The sequence below is a fragment of the Hemiscyllium ocellatum genome, chromosome 13 (genome assembly GCF_020745735.1).
Source record: "Hemiscyllium ocellatum isolate sHemOce1 chromosome 13, sHemOce1.pat.X.cur, whole genome shotgun sequence".
Lineage (NCBI taxonomy): Eukaryota > Metazoa > Chordata > Chondrichthyes > Orectolobiformes > Hemiscylliidae > Hemiscyllium > Hemiscyllium ocellatum.
The window spans coordinates 58,800,837-58,814,757 of NC_083413.1; the positions used below are offsets into that span (position 1 = coordinate 58,800,837).

At 40.8% G+C, this 13,921-nt stretch overlaps 1 protein-coding gene across 4 annotated transcripts in view; it reads left to right on the plus strand.

Moving 5' to 3' along the window:
• Nucleotides 1–13,921, plus strand: part of dock10 (dedicator of cytokinesis 10) — a 341,361-nt gene that overhangs the window by 210,921 nt on the left and 116,519 nt on the right. For all 4 annotated transcript variants that reach the window (XM_060834855.1, XM_060834853.1, XM_060834857.1 and 1 more), the window contains exons 10-11: nt 1,173–1,256; nt 12,851–13,006. In XM_060834855.1, coding sequence (XP_060690838.1) covers nt 1,173–1,256; nt 12,851–13,006 — 240 coding nt within the window. The remainder of the gene's footprint in view (nt 1–1,172; nt 1,257–12,850; nt 13,007–13,921) is intronic.

The window sequence follows — 13,921 nt, forward strand, 5'->3', positions numbered from 1 at the left end:
TAGCCTTTTTGGGCCTTTTTTAATTTCAAAAATATACTTTATTCATTAAAAATTATTTATATACAGTGACTAGAGCAGTTCAGTTTTGTGCAGTAGCATATGGAGAAATAAACATTGGAGTTGGTCACACTTCCAATAAATAAACCAACGACAGTTCTTACTTAGGAGAAAGTGAGGGCAGCAGATGTTAAAGATCAGAGTCAAGTGTGTGGTGTTGGAAAAGCACAGCAGGTCAGGTAGCATTTGAGGAGCAAGAGAATTGATGTTTCAGGCATAAGCCCTTCATCAACATTTCTTACTTATGCAAGACTATATTATATGTATTTGAGGCACCAGGAGGGTCCAATAACTGAATGGACCCTCATTGTACTTTGACAGAAAGACCTTAAATGGTGATCTTTCCTCTCTGCACCTTGGCAGCAGCTGCCCCAAGCTTTACAGTATCCCTCAGCACATAGTTCTGGACCTTGGAAAGTGCCAGTCTGCAACACTCGATCGAGGTCAACCCCTCGCTCTGGAAGATAAAATGTTTCAGGCATGTCCAGAGAATGACATGCACTGAGTTGATGGTCCTCCAGGCACCATCGATGTTTGTCTTGGTGTGCGTCCTGGGGAACAGACCGTAGAGCACAGAGTCCTGTGTCACAGAGCTGCTCAGCATGAATCTCGACAAAGACCACTGCATCTCTCTCCAGACTTCCTTTGCAAAGCCACATTTCGGAAGGAGATGTGTGACTGTCTCAATCCCCTCTGCAGCCATTTCGAGGATAATGTGGGCCACTTGTAACCCCCACAGGATGGTGTTGTTATTTTTGAGGGATTCAGCAATGGTAATGCCTTTAATTCAAGGGTAGATGGTGAGATTCCCTCTTGTTATGAATGGTCATTATCTAGCATGTACATGGACTTGCTTGTCTATGTTATATTAATGTCCTCTGGTTTTGTTCTTCACTGTGAAAAGTGTGGTAACTTCACCCCACTCCAGTATCTATTATCTTTTCATAACATACTAACCAGGGCTATGCATATTATTCCAAGTAAGTTCCAACCAAACTTCAATGCAAATCTAATACAGCATCTCTACTTTTCAGTTCCTTTAGAAGAAACCCCTGTTGATTTAGAAATGAAACATGCTGACTGTTACCTTTTCCTCTTACTTGTATTGTATACAGTACATTGCAGAAACAGAAGAGACCATTAAGATGTCCAGAAATGAAGAGCGATTGAATCTGTTTTCCCTTGACCCTGATATACCAGTAAGTAATTAATATTTTCAGTGCTGCTGTTTGGCCTCAATTCACAATGTAATTGATTTGCAACTCTGGAAATTATGCTGCAAATCTGACTGTCAATCTCAGTTTCCCAAGCCAAGGGGTGACCACGCAACTTGTTTGTAAGCTTCTACTGTGTTTCTGTTGAATTAGTCAGTCAGGTACTGCAATTACTTTTGTTAAAATGTAATTAATTGGTAGGTAAGGCACTTTGAATTCCAAACTTGTCCATCACATTTCCCAATGTATTATGATTCTAATTTCTGGCCACAACTACAAGAGGGGACAGTTTAACCCAGATAAATGTTAAGGGCACTTAATTCAACAGTGGCAGGACTGAGACATTGGAACTTATTTATTTTCTGCCATGATCCTTAGCAGGGTGTAGGAAACAAAATCAACGTAGAGTGAAGAACAGTTTAAAAAGTTCATGTAACATCCCAAAACTAAAGGACTAGATTAACCATATTAATCATTTTGAATAAACTGTAACATTCTTTCCCATTCCAATTAAGAATGCTTACTTATAAATTAAATGTTCTTGTAATATGTTGGGCAATAATGTGAGGAAAATGTACTCACAGTGTCATTGTAGTTCATACATTAACATTTATTGAATATTAATGCTTTGTTTTAATTAATAGTTGTTTAAATACTGAACATGATGATGAGAACTACGTCAGCCAAGGTTGTAAACCATATGTAAACCATCCAGTTTATATGTTTTAAAACGTAGAAATAGTTCCAAATTGCTATTCTGTGATGTGCATCAAGTTAAGGCATGGTCATTTGTGGTTTGGTGTTTTTTGTAATGGAGTAGCTTTCTGAGGCTGCTCTCGAGGCTGAAGCAGGAGATTTAGTCACTTTGGATGAAGTCTCTAGCATAAACTGATGTTTTCAGGAGAAAATTAAGAAGTGGAAACTGTGAGCATGCTATTTTACTTTGTACTTCCAAATGAACTTCCAAACTTCATGGGCATAAAAATTCTGAACTCTCTTTCTTTCCCCTCAAATACTGTTTGACCCTATTTTCTTGTTGTCCATCATTTGATTATCCTTGCTCATTTGCTAATTGCATCTTTTCTTTGCTAACTTTTGTTCTTTGTGCATGTATCAATTATATTAAAGTACCCTCGTCTCTTTCTGTTTCTCTCACTTTCGGGTGCTCAAGTTTCCTTCTTTAATTCAGGTTGTACTTAATTGTTTCTTTAATCATGTTCTGACCACTTCCTCTCAATATTTGCATCGACTACCAACAGGAAACCAAGACCAGATGCTCTATATGTTTGCAACAATGTGTCAACCATTGTCTATGGTCCACTTCAACCTCTGCTATGCTGCTTAATTGTTTCATGTACATGTGAAATACATAAATACATAATACACAAAAACATAAAGTACATAAAATACTAGTTTTACCCTGAAGACCAACTTTTAACAATCTCATTTTAAAAACAAACATCTTTCTTTCTTTTACGTTCTTGTCTGTCTCACTTATTGTGTCCAACAATGTGAAGGAGCTGAATTAGTATTGCTAATAATATTATTAATTAAATATGTTATTTGGACTTGCTTTATGGTAACAGATTGGTAACATTATCCCCCTTTTCACGGAACAAATTTCAGTGAGTTTTTATTCTCATTGGAGTGCAGGGTTGCAAATTTTTCTGAGCACTAATAAATATAATTGAAAGTTGTCTCTTAATGTCTGAACAACATGATTTAACCTCAGCCTCAGGAGAGCACTATCTACTGCCAAGAATGAATTTCCTTTTAACACTCTGATCAAATAACCTGTGTGTGTGAGATGCAAAATTATGAATTTTATAGAATTGCAAAGAGTACGTAAAAAGGCTGATCTGTCCAACTTGTGCATTCTGCCATTTACGCTACATGCGTGTTACTTTCCATCCTTACCCATCAAATCCTGTCAGCATATCCTCAATTCCTTTCCCCCTCGTGCCCATTTAGTTTCTCCTTTTAATGCATCAAAACCATTTGACTTAACCACAGCGTGTTGATAAATTTCACATTCTAGTTGCATATGAGATAAAGAAATTTCTCATGAATTCTCTCCAGAATTTGGCAGTGCCCATTTAGGAAGGATAATCCCTTGTTATGATTTCTTACACAAATGGAAACTTTATCTGTTGATTTGTCTCTTTATACACATCTTAAAGACCTCTATCAGGTTAAAAATGGCAATTTGCTTTCTTGAAAAATAGCCTCCTTTCTGTTCAGCCTATCTTGATAAGTATGTGCCTTGGGTCGGGTATTGTGGTTCTTGTGAACCTTTTTCTTCCCTTCAGCAATTCTTCTAAACCCTGTTTATTTTATGAAGACCAGAACTTTGTGCAGCCCTCTAATGTGGTTTAACACAAATTTTACACCATTTCCATGCTTTTCAATTTTAGTCCTGTCGAAATTAACCCACACTCTGATCACTTTGCTGTTTAATACTTAGTAAGCTCCTATTATCTGTGAAGTTTATGAACTCCTTATTCTTTCTACCAAAATATATAACTTTGCTCTCATCCATATTAAAATTCGCACTTCAGTCACATACCAATTCTGCAAGTTTAGTCACATTTTCTTATCTTTTGTTGCAGTCTCTTTCAGTTATTTACCATGCCCCAAATTTGCTATTGCCTGCAAGTTTTGAAGTTATACTTCTGATTTCCAGATCAGAATTGTTCATGTAAAATATGTGTGACAGTAATTGAAGCACCATTCTTTGGGGAACACCATTCCTATCTTTTGCTAGTCAGAGTAGCTATCAAAAAATGAATAAGAACTGCAGACAGAGGAAGTCTGAAATAAAGTCTGAAAATGTTCAGGGGGCCAGGCAGCATCTTTGGAGAGAAATAGAATGACAGCATTGAATTTTATTCAGACTGTCACATTGGATACCTTAGAGACCGGACCCACAGTTATGGACGAAGTCTGACATTAATCTCCAAGCAGCAGGATATTCTTCTACTTAAGTCAGAGAACAGAAGAGGATTTCTGCCTTGCAGTGATAAGTGTGGTGCTGGAAAAGCACAGCAGGTCAGGCAGCTTCCGACGAGCAGGAGAGTCGACATTTTGGGCATAAGCCCTTCAAAATGAGCCAATTGAAGCCAGGTCAGTGATGACCCTTCATCAGATAACTGCTCATCATCTATCTGAAATGTCAGGCTGAACATTCCCATTTTTTAGGCCAATGGTTATTTCACAGAATTTCATGAAAGGCATCCCATTGTGTTCCATGCTGACCTTTCTCATGATGCTAGCTTTATTAGTTATGCATCTGGGCTCCATCCTGCCCTTCTCCTTCAATCACATCGAAGCTGAGGCAGAATTTTTTGCACTGTTTATGCCATGGGCACTTTATGTTGAGCGCCACTGTGCACCACTTCAAATGCTGCAAGTCAGGAGCTGCCCAACATAGTCTGCCCCTCCCCCATCTTTGCGAACGAGCCGTTGCAGAAATGAAACGAGGCAGTCCACTTCAAGAAAGGGACCTGGATGAGCTAGTGGGCAGTGTGGTAAAGAGATTCATAGATTCATACAGCGCAGGAAAGGCTCTTCAGGCCATCGAGTCTGCACCAACACAACTCCAACTAAAGGTGCCCTAATCACAATTTCCTGCAGTTGTCCCATATCCTTGAATGTTATGCTACTTGAAGTGCTCATCCAAATATGTTTTGAAGGTTGTAAGGTTTCCAGCCTCCACTCCCTTCCCATGTAGTGCATTCCAGCTTCCTATCACCTTTGGATGAAAGGGTTATTTCTCAAATCCCCTCAATCTCCTGCCCTTACTCTAAAACTATACCCATCATGGTTGACCCTTCAACCAAGGGAAACATCTGCTTTATATTCACCCCATCCATACCCCACATAATCTTACATATCTCAATTACATCCCCTTCAGTCTTCTCTGCTCTAGAGAAAACAATCCTTGCCTATCTAGTCTCTCCTTATAGCTCAATTTCGCTATCATAGGCAATATCCTGGTGAATGAATCTCCTCTGTACTCCCTCCTATGCTCTCACATCCTTCCTGCAGCGAGGTGACCAGAACTGTACACAGTACTTGAGCTGTGGCCTGACCAAAGCCCTGTACAACTCCAACATCACTTCCTGACTCTTATACTCGATGCCATGATTGATGAAAGCAATCACATGCTCTGCCAACTTCAGGAATCTGTGAGTAATTACCCCAAGATTCCTCTGTTCCTCTAAGCTACCCAGTGTCCTACCATTCATTAAAGACTCCTTTATGTTGTTTCGTCTATGAAAGTGCACCACCTCTCACTTATCAGAGTTAAATACAATCTGCTACTGGTCTGCCCATCTGACCAACCAATCCTTACCTTCCCAAAATCTACAACCATCTTCTTTGCTATTTACCACTCTACCCACCTTTGTGTCATCTACAAATTTGCTTAACATTCCCTTCACGTTTCCTCTATATCCTTTATGTTTATAACAAACACAATAAGGGACCCAGTATTGATCCCAGTGGTACACAACTGGACACTGTCCACAGTCACTTGAACAGCCTTCTCCCTCTACCATTAGTGTCCCATTACTAAGACAGTTTCTGATTCAATCACAAAGTTTCCCTGAATTCCATGTGCTTTAACCTTCTCAATCAGTTTCTCATGCAGGACCTTGTCAAAAGCTTTGCTGAAATCCATATAAGCTACATCAACTGAACTTCCCTCATTCATGCATTTGATTATATTTTCAAAAAATTCTAACAAATTTGTTAGGTATGACATCCTTCTGACAAAACCAAGTTGACTATCCTTAATACCTTTCCAAGTGGGTATTAATTATTTTTCTTCAAAATATTCTCCAATAGTTTCTATACTATTGACATAAGACTCCCGGTCTGTAATTTTCTGGTTCATCTCTACCACGCTTCTTGAAAATTGGAACCACATTAGCTGTCCTCCAGTCCTCTGGCACATCCCCTGTGACCAGAGAGGAATTAAAAATGTATGTCAGAATCCCTGCAATTTCCTGTCTCACCTCCCATTGCAGCCTGGGATGCAACTTATCCAGGCCAGAGGATTTATCTGTTTTTAAGCCCAACAGAGCCTCCAAAAATTCCCCATTTCCTATGCCAAACTGTGTAAGTTCCTCATAGTCCCTTTTCCTGAATTCTGTACTCATCTACGTTCTCCTTTCTCAGAGTGAAGACCGAAGAGAAATATTCATTCAACACTCTTAAAATATTCACACACAGGTTACCTTCTTGGTCCCTGATGGGTCCTGGTTAACCTGTTCCCTTTAATGTATTTATAAAATATCTTAGGATTCTCCTTAATCCTGTTGCAAGTGTTTTGTCATGTCTCCTTTTTAATCTTCTAAATGCTTTCTTAAGTTTCCTCCTGTGCTTCCTGCATTCCTCTAGGGCCGCAGCTGAATTGCTCCCTTTGGATTTAATAAATCCCTTTGGATTTATGGGCGGCACGGTGGCACAGTGGTTAGCACTGCTGCCTCACAGCGCCTGAGACCCGGGTTCAATTCCCGACTCAGGCGACTGACTGTGTGGAGTTTGTACGTTCTCCCCGTGTCTGCGTGGGTTTCCGCCGGGTGCTCCGGTTTCCTCCCACAGTCACAAAGATGTGCGGGTCAGGTGAATTGGCCATGCTAAATTGCCCGTAGTGTTAGGTAAGGGGTAAGTGTAGGGGTATGGGTGGGTGGCGGGTCGGTGTGGACTTGCTGGGCCGAAGGGCCTGTTTCCACACTGTAAGTAATCTAATCTAATCTAAAAGCCCTACTCTTCTTCCTTATCTAGTCCTGAATTTTCCTAGACATCCAGGGTTCTCTGGATTATTGCTCCTGTATTTCCCTCTAAAGGATTTATTTTGCATCTGTACTCAGCTCCCTTTTGAATGCCCCCCCCCCCCCTGTAGAGTGACCTGCAAGGAGCTGTTCCCAGTTATTATGGCTTGAATCCTACTTCATTGTAATCTGCCTCCCCTCCCCCGCCATCCCCTCAACACCCTCCCAGTCCAAAGCCATCTTTTGCAGGCTATCTTTTTCCTTGTCCTGATCAAATTTGAACTGTTCTGTGTAATGGTTGCTAGCGCTAAAATGCTCACCCACTGCAACATCGAACTCATGTCCAGCTTCTTTCCCCAGAACCAAATCCAGCACATGCTGTCCCTTGTTGGGCCTTCTACATATTGATACAAAAAACTCCCTTGGATACATAACAAGAAATCTGCCCCCTCTGAACCGTTAACACTATGACATTGAGATAGTGAGGATTACAGATGCTGGAAAGTGTGGCGCTAGACAAATGCAGAAGGTCAGACTGCATCTGAGGAGTAAAAGAGTTGAGAATATGGGCATAACCCTTCATCAGTCTTGATGACGGGTTGCGCCCGAAACGTTGATTCTCTTGCTTCTCAGATGATGCCTGCTCTGCTGTGCCTTTCTCAGTGCCACATTTTATTGATACTAACACTATAACTATCCCAAATATGTTAATAAAGTTGGAATTCCCCGCATATAATTACCCAGTTATTACTGTTACACACCTCAGAGAGTCATAGAGTCAGAGAGATGTATAGCACGGAAACAGACTTTTCGTCCATGCCGACCAGATATCCCAACCCAATTTAGTCCCACCTGACAGCACCCGGCCCATATCCCTCCAAACCCTTCCTATTCATATACCCACCTAGATGCCTTTTAAATGTTGCAATTGTACTAGCCTCCACCACTTCCTCTGGCAGCTCATTCCATACACGTACCACCCTCTGTGTGAAAAAGTTGTCCCTTAGGTCTCTTTTATATTTTCCCCGTCTCACCCTAAACCTAGATTAGATACTTAGCGTGGAAACAAGCCCTTCGGCTCAACAAGTCCACACCAACCCTCCAAAGAGCAACCCACCCAGACCCATTCCCCTACATTTACCTCTTCACCTGACACTATGGGCAATTTAGCATGGCCAATTCACCTAACCTGCACATCTTTGGACTTTGAGAGGAAACCGGAGCACCCGGAGGAAGCCCACACAGACATGGGGAGAATGTGCAAACTCCACACAGACAGTTGCCCGAGGCGGGAATTGAACCCAGGTCTCCGGTGCTGTGAGGCAGCCGTGCTAACCACTGTGCCACCATGCCACCCCTTTGCCTGCTGGTTCTAGACTCTCCTACCCCAAGGATAAGATTTTGTCTATTTATCCTCTCTATGCCCCTCATGATTTTATAAACCTTTATAAGGTTACCCCTCAGCCTCCGACGCTCCAGGGAAAACAGTCCAGCCTATTCAACTTCTCCCTATAGCTCAAATCCTCCAACCCTGGCAACATCTTTGTAAATCTTTTCTGAACCCTTTCAAGTTTCACAACATCTTTCCAATAGGAAGGAGACCAGAATTGCATGCAATATTCCAACACTGGCCTAACCAATGTCCTGTACAGCCGCAACATGACCTCCCAATTCCTGTACTCAATACTCTGACACAATAAAGGAAAGCATACTAAACACATTCTTCACTATCCTATCTACCTGTGACTCCACTTTCAAGGAGCTATGAACCTGCACTCCAAGGTCTCTTTGTTCAGCCACACTCCTCAGGACCTTATCATTAAGTGTATAAGTGCTGCTAAGATTTGCTTTCCCAAAATGCAGCACCTCACATTTATCTAAATTAAACTCCATGTGCCGCAGCTCAGCCCATTGGCCCATCTGATCAAGATCCCGTTGTAACCTAAGGTAACCTCCTTTGCTGTCCACTGAACCTGCAATTTTGGCATCATCTGCAAACTTACTAACTGTACCTCTGTGAACTGTCTACATATTTTCTCCTGTATTTCCCCCTGACCCTTTGGGGCTCGTCATACACTCCCAGTAAAGTGGCTGCTCCCTTGACATTCCTAAGTTCTACCGACAAAGACTTGTTTGAGGTCCCTGCCAAGATATCATTATTGCAGTAATCAATTCCTTAATTAATAATGCTACACCACCACCCTTTTTACACCTTGCTGTCAGTTGCCTAAAGATCCTATACCCCAGAATGCTAAGTTGCCAGACCAGCCCTTCCCTCCACCATGTTTCTATGATGGCAACAATATTGTATTTCCATGTGCCAATCCACACCATTAACTCATCACTCTTACCTTATTGAGAAGAACCTTGATTATCCAAAAGACATGGATGGGCAGCGTTTCAGTCGGTTTCTCGAATTCCGGATGATCAAATGCTGGATAACATTGTTTTGCGATCTTGTTGGACAATCTGATATTTGGATAATCTGTGGACTCCTCCAATTAAAATAAGGACCATCCTGCCTTGTCTTACTCTCTTGACACACAACATAGCTGAACTCACTGTGACTTGCTTCCTTTGCAGTAGCGTGATGTGTCTCTGTTTCAGTGATATTCTGTTTCCCCTCCCTCTGCCAGAGTAGTTAAGATCCTCCCAACAAGGAAACCTACCTGCAAGTGAGTCTTCTTTCTAGTGGGCCATCAAAGATGGTCACAGCACAAGAGAAATGCTCAGCAATAGCACAATAAGGTTAATGATCTTCTGCACTCTATTAAGGTGAGTGCTGACACCTTCTGTCTGCCTCTTCACACTCACTCTAACTCTATCTCTGCTCAATAACCTCACCAAGGCTGATTATCTGTAACTCTCAACATTGCATCTCCAGTCAATGGCTCTCGCCCACCACACTTCCTGAATAACATACCTTTTCGCCCACTGCGCTTCCTATCACATACCAGGGATACCTCACCACCTCGGCTGCTCCTGCACCACCATTAACAGTACTTCCATTCATGTTATCTAACTCAATCACCATTAATAAAGATAGGTGCTGCTGGAGAAGCTGAAAGGTCTGAAGATGGATAAATCACCTGGACTGAATGAACTAAAACCCAGGTTTCTGAAGGAGATAGCTAAGGATATTGTAGAGGCATTGATGATGATCAGGGAGGGTCCCAGAGGACTGGGAAAATGGCTAATGTAACACTGCTGTTTAGGATGTGGGGGTGGTAGAGGCAGGACGTTATTGACCGGTTAGTGTGATCTTGGTCACTGGTTAGATTTTAGAGTCACTTATTAAGGATGAGATTGAGGAGTACTTGGAAGTGCCTGGTAAAATAAGGCTGAGTCAGTATGACTTCTGCTTTGGAAAGTTATGCCTAATAAATTTGTTAGAATTCTTTGAGGAGTTAACGAGCAAGTTAGACAAAGGAGAGCCAGTGGATGTGATCTGTTTGGATTTCCAGAAGGCCTTTGACAAGGTATTGAACAGGAGGCTACTAAATAAGATGAAGGCACATGGTGTTAGGGCAAGGTGTTGGCATGATAGAAGATTGACTGACTCGCAAAAGGTAGAGAGTGAGGATAAATGGGTCTTTTTTAGAAAGGCAGCCGGTGACTAGTGGATTTTCACAGGGATCAGTGTTGGGACGACAGCTATTCATGATATACATGACTGAACTAGATGAAGGGAGCAGGGGCATTGTTGCTAAGTTTGCATGTGACACTAAGATAAGTGGTGGGACAGATAGTTTGAGGATGTGGGGGGGCTACAGAAAGACTTCAACAGTCTAGGAGAGTGGGTAAAGAAGTGGCAGATGGAATACAATGTGGGAAAGTGTGAGTTTATGCACTTGGATAGGAAGAATAGAGACATAGACTAGTTTCAAAATGGAGAAAGATTTCAGAAATCTGAAATACAAAGGGACTTGGGAGTCCGAGTTCAGGATTCTCTTCAGGCTAACATGCACATTCACTTGGCAGTTAGGAAAGCAAATGCAATGTTAGTATTCATTTCAAGAGGGCTAGAATCCAAAAGCAGAGATGTACTACTGAGGCTGTATAAGGCTCTGGTCAGAGCGTATTTGGAATATTATGAGCAGTTTTAGCTCATAATAGGATGTGTTGCCTTTGGAGGGGATCCAGAGGACATTTACAAGAATGATCCTGGGGATGAAAGGCTTGTCGTATGAGGAGCATTTGAGGACTCTGGGTCTGTACTCAATGAAGTTTTGAAGGATGGTGAAACGGGGTGTGGTATCTCATTGTAACTTGCACAACACTGGGAGACCTGGATAGAGTGGACATGGAGATGGTTTTTCCACTAGTTGAGATTATGACCCACAGGCACAGCCTCAGAGTAAAGGGATGACCCTTTAGAACTGAGATGCAGAGGAATTTTTTCAGCCAGAAAGTGGTGAATCTCAATGCCACGAAAATCTGTGTAGGCCCAAGTTATTGTGTATATTTAAGACAGAAATAAATAGATTCTTGATTTGTAAGGGGATCAAGGGGTAACAGGGAGAAGGCAGGAGAATGGGATTGAGACATATAACAGCCATGATCAAATGGTGGAATAGATTCAATGGGCTGAAGAACTTAATTCTATTCCTATATCTTATGGTCTTATGGCACCATCTGGTTTCTCACTAGTGCATTGGAGAATCACAAGTTGTCTACAAATGATTAGCTCATAATGAGATGCAAATACATGGAAATAAGATGCTTGCTTTTTCATATCAAGAATCTCATCAAACCATTTAAACTTTAAGAGGAATGTTGAAGCTTTTTTCTTGATGTTGAAAATCAGATTGTTTTCTTTCATGTGATAGTTTCGCAAATTTTTTTGCCATTTACTCAACCACTCAACGGCTGGGAAAATTCTGCCCATCAACACTGTCTCTCCAAAGCTGCTTCTTAACCTGCTGAGTATTTTTGGCATTTTCTGTGTGATTTGTAACTGTACTCTCTGTTACAGTTCTTTGGCTAACTTGCCATCTATCGTTTTCTGACTGTCTGTATTCTGATCTCAGTTAAAAGTTTTGTTAAGATAGCATATCAAAAGCCTTTTAAAAATCCAAATATTGGCTGCTGCTTATTCAAATGATTGTATATAGTTGGTCAACCGTGGCCTCATTTTTAAATTTGTACAGATGATCTTTTTTTCACTTTTTTTTCAATGTATTTTCAATTCTAACTTTAAGCAATTATTTCTTTATCTCCTCCACTACTGATGTGTACATAATATAGTGGCTTTGGCATCTCTATCTTCTTTGAATATGTGAAAATGCAATCCAGCTGAAACAGGAATTCCAACCTGTTTACATTTGATTGGTTTACCAATTACCTATAACCCCTCTTAACTTAAGTGTCTTTACATATATCTTTCATTACTCTCAGTGTTCAAGGTTGTGTCCATGTTATTAGGCTCCTTGAAAAAAAATGATGCAACATAATTATTCCTTTTGTTTCTCATTGCACTGGATGTTATTGAGTTACTGGTGGCTATATTAAATGTGATGATTTAATTTCATATTGGATCGTTGCCTTCAAAACAGAGGAGACCTATATGATACCTATGATGAATTTGAATTTGGACTATTGAATTGAAAGGAGAATGTATAAACTCTCTGCTTTTAGCTTTCCTTTACTCATCTAAATGAATTATTTAAAGAGTAGTTGTTCGGTAACACCTTAGCACAATAACAGTATAATTTCTGCAAGTATGTCACTTCAAACACAGGTTCTTTCATTCTTTAAGAAGACAATCTCTGCATACTGTTGACATGCTGTCTCATTTTACAGGTCCTCAAAACACAGAAATCAGACATTTCACTGAATGAATTGCAAATGAAACCATCAGATCAGAAGCTGGGAAAGCGAATTATGGTTGTATGCAGATCTCTTGCCTTAAATCTTCAGGCTTGTGTCAATGATATTGAAGGTGGTCAGCCAACCAATGTAAGCATCTATTCCATTTTTAATGATCATTTTGTTGTACAGAACTTGATCATTGGATACAGATAAAATAACATGATATACTTGTAAAATGTTTTATTATATTTATTCACTATATTTTAAATATATTTTACATATTTTTTTCAGTAGAACATTACTGAATTCAACTAATTATCCAATTAGCTTTCTGTCATTCAAAAGGCAGTTTTTATCCTAAATTTCTGTTTCTTTTAAAATATATTCTGTACCATGTAGTCACACAACACCAGGTTACAGTCCAAGAGGTTTGTTTGAAATCACAAGCTTTTGGAGTGCGTCTCTTTTGTCAGGTGAAGTGGACTATAACCTGTTGGTCTATAACCTGATGTCATGTGACTTCTGATCTTGTCCAGCGTTGAGAGTGTGTTGCTGGAAAAGCACAGTAGGTCAGGCAGCATCCAATTCCACCCAGTCCAACACTGGCACCTCCACATCACTGTGTCATGTAAGTACATTTGCACAACTCATATTCTAGCAGACATTTCCAGGTAGAAAGTTTTAATTCTGTAAAACCTATTCTGAAAAATATCCTATTACGAGCCTTCTCCCCCAGTGGGTTTTTTAATCGTCCACCAACATTCATGACTGGATGTAGCAGGATTGCAGCGTTTAAATCTGATCCATTGGTTGTAGGATCGCTTAGCTCTGTCACTTGCTGCTTATGCTGTTTGTTATGCGAGTAGTTACGTTTGGTGACTTCACTAGGTTGACTCTTTTCCTTAATGTATGCCTGCTGCTGCTCCGTATGGACCTCCTGCACACTCCATTGAACCAGGGTTGGTCCCTGGCTTGATGGTAATGAGTGACTGGAAGATATGTCAAACTATGAGGTTACAGATTGTGTGGAGTACAATTGGTGGCCTGCAGCGCCTCATGGAT